Source organism: Mustelus asterias, chromosome 26 (assembly GCF_964213995.1).
Source record: "Mustelus asterias chromosome 26, sMusAst1.hap1.1, whole genome shotgun sequence".
Classification (NCBI taxonomy): domain Eukaryota; kingdom Metazoa; phylum Chordata; class Chondrichthyes; order Carcharhiniformes; family Triakidae; genus Mustelus; species Mustelus asterias.
This window is the reverse complement of record NC_135826.1, coordinates 38,677,428-38,684,414: the sequence shown is the minus strand read 5'-3', so window position 1 is coordinate 38,684,414 and position 6,987 is coordinate 38,677,428. Positions and strand designations below refer to the sequence as shown.

At 46.3% G+C, this 6,987-nt stretch overlaps 1 protein-coding gene across 2 annotated transcripts in view; it reads right to left on the bottom strand.

Annotated features, from left to right (window-relative positions):
- Positions 1-4,637: 4,637 nt before the first annotated feature.
- uba52 (ubiquitin A-52 residue ribosomal protein fusion product 1) overlaps positions 4,638-6,987 on the bottom strand; it is a 37,255-nt gene continuing 34,905 nt past the window's right edge. For both annotated transcript variants that reach the window (XM_078198497.1, XM_078198494.1), the window contains exon 5: positions 4,638-4,808. In XM_078198497.1, the coding sequence (XP_078054623.1) occupies positions 4,715-4,808 (94 nt within the window). In that variant the 3' untranslated portion in view covers positions 4,638-4,714. The remainder of the gene's footprint in view (positions 4,809-6,987) is intronic.

Below are 6,987 nucleotides of genomic sequence, written 5' to 3'. Positions count from 1 at the left end.
TTAAAGTCTCAGCCATTTCCTCATTTTCCACTGTTAAATCCCCCCTCTTCCTCCAAGGGTCCAACATTCACTCCAGCCACTCTATTCCTTTTTATATATTTGTAAAAACTTTTACTATTATTTTTTATGTTTAGAGCTAGTTTAGTTTCATAATCTATCTTTCCTTTCTTCATCGCTTTCTTAGTCATTCTTTGTTGTTTTTTTAAAGCTTTCCCAATCTTCTAAGTCTCCACTATTTTTGGCCACTCTAGACAAATCATAGAATCCCTACAGTACAGAAAGAGGCCATTCGGCCCATTGAGTCTGCACCGACCACAATCCAGTTATACAGGGGCTTGGTGAGTCCACACTTGGGAGTGCTGGGCGCAGTTTTGGTCACCTTAACTATAGAAAGGATATATTTGCCATAGAGGAATGCCATGAAGGTTCACCAGACAGATTCCAAGGAAGACAGGATTGTCATATGGGAGAGGTTGGGTCAACTGAGCCTGTATTCATTGGAGTTTAGAATGAGAAGGGGTTTAATAGAAACAAGTAAAGTTCTGACGGGGTAGATAGACTGGTTGCAGGAATGTTGCTTCCTCTGGCTGGAGGATCTAGAACAAGGGGTCAGTCTTAGGGTACAGAGTAGGACATTTAGGACTGAGATGGGAGAAACATCTTCACTTAGATGGTGAACCAGTGGAATTCTATTCCACAGAAAGTTGTGAAATCAAATCACTGAATATATTTGAGGAGGAAACTTTCTCAACTCAATGTCAGAGCGCAGAAGTGTGGTATTGAGTTGGAGGATCAGACATGATTTACTAGCAGGGAACATAAAAACTGACTGTAAAAGTTTCTATAGATTTGGAAAGAGAAAAAGATTGACAAAAACCAATGTAGGCCCCTACAGTCAACGGGAGAATTCATAACAGGGAATAAAGAAATGGCCGAGGAATTAAATTCATACTTTGCTTCAGTCTTCACAAAGGAAGACATGAATAATGTACCAGAAGTGCAGAGAGAAAGAAGTTTTAGTGAGGAGCTGAAGGAAACCAGCATTAGTAGAGAAATGGTTTTGGGGAAATTGATGGGATTGAAGGTGGATAAATCTCCAGGTCCTGATAATCTTCATCCCAGAGTACTTAGGGAGGTGGCCCTGGAAATAGTAGATCCATTGGTGGTTATGTTCCAGAAGTCTTTAGATTCTGGAATTGGAGGGTAGCTAATGTAAGCCCATTTATTCAAAAAGGGAGGTAGAGAGAAATCAGGGAACTATAGACCAGCGAGTCTGTCAGTATTGGGGAGGTTGCTAGAGTCTAGGGCATGGTGGCACGATGGTTAGCACTGCTGCCTCAGTGCCAGGGACCTGGGTTCAAATCCAGCCTCAGGGGGCTATGTGGATTTTGCACATTCTCCATGTCTGTGTGGGTTTCCTCCGGTTTCCGCCCACAGTCCAAAGATGTACAAGTTAGGTTGACTGGCCATAGTAAATTGCCCCTTCATGTCAGGGAGACGAGCAGGGTGGATAAGTGGGATTATGGGAATAGGGCCTGGGTGGGATTGTGGTCCATGCAGACTTGATGGGCCAAATGGCCTCCTTCAGCACTATAGTCGCTGAAAGTAAGCCTTTCACAAGGTACCACGTTAGGTTGTTGCACAGGGTTAAATCTCACAGAATCCAGGGTGGCACAGTGGTTAGCACTGCTGCCTCTCAGCGCCAGGGACCTGGGTTTGATTCCCGGTTTGGGACACTGCCTGTGCAGTTTGCACATTGTCCCGTTGTCAGCATGGATTTCCTCTGGGTGCTCCGGTTTCCTCCCACAGTCCAAACATGTGCGGGTTAGGTTGATTGGTATGCAAAATTGACCCCAGTTTCGGGGAGATTAGCAGAGTATACATGTAGGGCTAACGGGATAGAGTGGGATTGTTGTCAGTACAGGCTTGATGGGACAAATAACCTCCTTCTGTACTGTAGGGATTCTCGGATCTCATTGAGTAGAGGTAGCCAAACAGATACAAAATTGACTTGACAGAAAACAGGGTGGCTGCAGAGGGTTGTTTTTCAAACTGGAGGCCTGTGACCAGCAGTGTGCCTCAGGGATCAGTGCTGGGTCCATTGTTATTTGTCATTTATATTAATGATTTGGATGAGAATTTAGGAGGCATGGTTAGTAAGTTTGCAGATGACACCAAGGTTGGTGGCATAGTGGACAGTGAAGAAAGTTCTCAAATTGCAACGGATCTTGATCAATTGGGCCAGTGGGCTGACGAATGACAGATGGGAGTTTAATTTAGACAAATGCGAGGTGATGCATTTTGTTAATTGAACCAGGGCAGGACTTACTCAACGGTAGGACGTTGGGGAGAGTTACAGAACATAGAGATCCCACCCAGGCCCTACCCCCATATCCCTACATATTTTACCCACTAATCCCTCTAACCTACGCATCTCAGGGCACTAAGGGGCAATTTTTAGCATGGCCAATCAACCTAACCCACACATCTTTGGACTTGCCTGTATAGGAAGGGGGATAGAGTATAAAAGTTGGGGTCTGATGTTGCAGATGTATAGAACGTTGGTTCGGCCGCATTTGGACCAGTTCTGGTCGCCACATTACCAGAAGGACGTGGAGGCTTTAGAGAGAGTGCAGAGGAGGTTTACCAGGATGTTACCTGGTATGGAGGGGCTTAGTTATGAGGAGAGATTGGGTAAACTGGGGTTGTTCTCACTGGAAAGACGGAGGATGAGGGGAGACCTAATAGAGGTGTATAAAATTATGAAAGGCATAGATAGGGTGAACGGTGGGAAGCTTTTTCCCAAGTCGGTGGTGACGTTCACGAGGGGTCATAGGTTCAAGGTGAGGGGGGAGAGGTTTAACATGGATATCAGAAGGACATATTTTACAGGGGGTGGTGGGAGCCTGGAATGCGCTACCGGGCAAGGTGGTGGAGGCGGACACACTGGGAACGTTTAAGACTTATCTGGATGGCCACATGAACAGAGTGGGAATGGAGGGATACAAAAGAATGGTCTAGTTTGGACCAGGGAGCAGCGCGGGCTTGGAGGGCCGAAGGGCCTGTTCCTGTGCTGTATTGTTCTTTGTATCGAGGGGTACAAGTTCCTAGCTCCTTGAAAATGGAGTCACAGGTGGACAGTAGTGAAGGCAGTATTTGGCACGCTTGGTTTTATTGGACAGGACATTGAATACAGGAGTTGGGATGTCTTGTTGAAGTTGTACAAGACATTGGTACGGCCAACTTGGAATACTGTGTACAGTTCTGGTCACCCTATTATAAAAAAGGATATTATTAAACTCGAAAGAGTGCAGAAAAGATTTACTAGGGTGCTACCGGGACTTGATGGTTGGAGTTGTAAGGAGATGCTGGATAGACTGGGACTTTTTTCTCTGGAGCAGAGGAGGCTGAGGGGTGATCTTAGAAGTCTAAAATAATGAGGGGCATGGATCAGCTAGTCAATATCTTTTCCCAAAAGTAGGAGTCCAAAACTCAAGGGCATAGGTTTAAGGTGAGGGGAGAGATACAAAAGGATCCTGAGGGGCAATTTTTTCAGAGGGTGATGAGTGTCTGGAACAAGCTGCCAGAGGCAGTAGTAGAAGCAGGTACAATTTTGTCTTTTAAAAAGTGTTTAGACAGTTACATGGGTATAGAGGGATATGGGCCAACTGCAGGCAATTGGGACTAGCTTAGGGGTTAAAGGGCAGCATAGACAAGGAGGGCCTGTTTACAGCATGGAAACCTGGCCATCTGCACAGCTACAGCAGGCAGTAAAGACGGCAAATGATGTGTTGGCCTTCATAGCAACAGGATGAGTATAAGGATAGGGATGTTTTGCTGCCATTGTATAGGGTGTTGGTGAGGCCACACCTGGAGTATTGTGTGCAGTTTTGGTGTCCTTATCTGAGGAAGGATGTCCTTGCTATAGAGGGAGTACAGCGAAGGTTTACCAGGCTGATTCCTGGGATGGCAGGTCTGTCATATGAGGAGAGACTAAGTCGGTTAGGATTATATTCACTGGAGTTTAGAAAGAGGGGGGATCTCAGAAACTTATAAAATTCTAACAGGGTTAGACAAGGTAGGTTCAGAAAGAATGTTCCCAATCGTGGGGGAGTCCAGAACTCGGGGTCATAGTTTGAGGATAAGGGGTAAACCTTTTAGAATTGAGGCGAGGAGAAATTTCTTCACCCAGAGGGTGGTGAATGTGTGGAATTCACTCCCACAGAATGTAGTCAAGGCCAAAACATTGTATGATTTCAAGAAATTAGATATCGCTTGGGGCTCAAGGGATCAAGGATATTGGGTGGGGGGGGGGGGGAATCAGGATATTGAACTCTATGATCAGCCATGATGAAAGTAGTAGAGCAGGCTTGAAGGGCCGAATGGCCTCCTTCTGCTTCTAGTTTCTTTGACGATAAATGGCAGGGCAGGCTCCCAATTTGTTTTTGTACTTACGGAACCTGCCACCCCCAGCACCACACCCTCTCCCATCCCCAAATGCTCCAACTCCCCACCGCTCCTTCACCCACCCTACAATGCATCTTTTCACCCCATCAAACCTCCCCCTGTCTGACCGCTCCCCCCCCCCCCCCCCCCCCAAACAGCACAGTCGCTGATGGACCTCAAGACAGAATCACTAGAGTGTCACATTGTGCTTTTATTGGAAATTTAGCACAAACAAAAGTTTAATGAGGACACCAAGTGTCCCCAGCATTTACTTCAGCTTCTTCTTGGGACGCAGATTGTTTGTGTGGCCACACTTTGTCTTCCGACAGTTTGATGCACGAGGATGGAGACGGGCATAGCACCTGTGGGGGAGGCAGACAGCCAGGTTAAACATCAGCACCACAATAAGCATCAGGTCTGTACCAGCCCAGCAACATGGAGACATTTCAAAACATTCCTGGAGCTACAACCAAGAGCGCCACACATCCAAACTCACATTCCTGAGTTAGGATTATACACAGCATGTGGAGTTTATGCTCCACTCCAGCTCCTTCCATCTTTCCTCATCCAAACCTACCATTGTAACACTATTTCCTTCTCCATCAAATTTCTTCAACTACCCGTCAAGTGTATCCTCTGTATCTACTCCACCAAAACCGCTCAGAATTTTGAACAGCTGTATTGATCTCCAGGGCACCCAGCCCAACAACCCTTTCCTGCTTTGCAAACTCTCATTTCTGTAAATCCCCATACGCTGAACATGGTGCCCAGAGCTGCACACAAAGTACAGTGCCTTAGGTTTGCTTACATAAGAACTAGGAGCAGGGCGGCACGGTGGTTAGCACTGCTGCCTTGCACAGGGAGAATGTGCAGACGCCACACAGACAGTCACCCGAGCCCAGAATTGAACCTTGCAGCACCAGGGACCCAGGTTCAATTCTGGGCTCGGGTGACTGTGTCTGTGTGGAGTCTGCACATTCTCCCCGTGTCTGCGTGGGTTTCCTCCAGGTGCTCCAGTTTCCTCCCAGAGTCCAAAAATGTGTGGGTTAGATTGACTGGCTATGCTAAATTGCCCCTTAATCTCAGGAGTAGGCCACCTGGCCCCTTAAGCCTGCTCCGCCATTCAATAAGATCATGGCTGATCTTTTTGTGGACTCAGCTCCACTTACCCGCCCGCTCACCATAACCCTTAATTCCTTTACTGTTTATCTAAAAAATTATCCATCCTTGCCTTAACTATCCTTGCTTAACCCAGGGAAAGTTCTGTTTTGTTTTTAAGTGACCTCACTAATCTGTGGAGTAACTTTAGTAATTGATATTTGTTTCTGGAGGTCCCTCGCCCCACCCAGATTATCAGTTTCCTACCTAATATCAGCTCACATTTATCTGTATCGAACTTCATTTGCCAATTATTTATTCATTCTGCAAGTTTACTAATATTTCCCTGTAATTTATTGTAACCTCCTCAGTACTGACATTTCCCCAAATTTGAAGTCATCCACAAATTTAGAAATGTTTGATTCTTAACTCATTGGGTGTCTTAGTAATCAGGGTAAAAGAGAGCAGAAAGTTGCAAAGAGGCATCGATTGATTACGTGGCCAGTCTTCACGTGGAGAAAGTGAGGTCCTCAGGGAACTAACATTATTTTCTAAAAGGTCAGAAGCTCAGAACTGCAATCTTAGAAACCCTACAGCACAGAAAGAGGCCATTCGGCCCATTGAGTCTGCACCGACCACAATCCCACCCAGGCCCTACCCCCATATCCCTACATATTTACCCACTAATCCCTCTAACCTATGCATCCCAGGACATTAAGGGCAAATTTTTAGCATGGCCAATCAACCTAACCCGCACATCTTTGGACTGTGGGAGGAAACCGGAGCACCCGGAGGAAACCCACGCAGACACGAGGAGAATGTGCAAACTCCACACAGACAGTGACCCAAACCGGGAATCGAACCCAGGTCCCTGGAGCTGTGAAGCAGCAGTGCCAACCACTGTGCTACCGTGCCGCCACTTTCTAACCGAGTGCTTTGGAGTTCAGATATAGAAAAGTGAAACTATTATAAAAACCCATCTGGTTCACTAACTACCTTTAGGGAAGGAAATCTGCCATCCTCATCCGCTCTGGCCGACATGTGACTCCAGATCAAACAGCAATGTGGTTGACTCTTAACTGCCCTCAAACAGCTGAGCGAGACACTCATTTCAAGGGCAATTAGAGACGGATGACCAATACTGGCCTTTCCCACAGTCCATGAAACAACAAAGGAAAAACCTTAAAATTAGAGACAGGCTGTTCAGAATTGATGTCAGGGAAACACTCACACAAAGGGGAGTAGGGCTTTGGAACTCAAAGAACCTGGAGCAGGAACCTGTAACTGGGGTTGAAATACAGATCACATAATCTAACTGAAACTAGAAGGTCTGGGGGGGCTGAATGGCCTCTTCCTGTTGCTGCAAAAACATGTAGCAATATCACCCACCTCAATCAAAGCATCCACTACTCAACTTTCAGAGGTAGCCTATCTCTGCCCCAC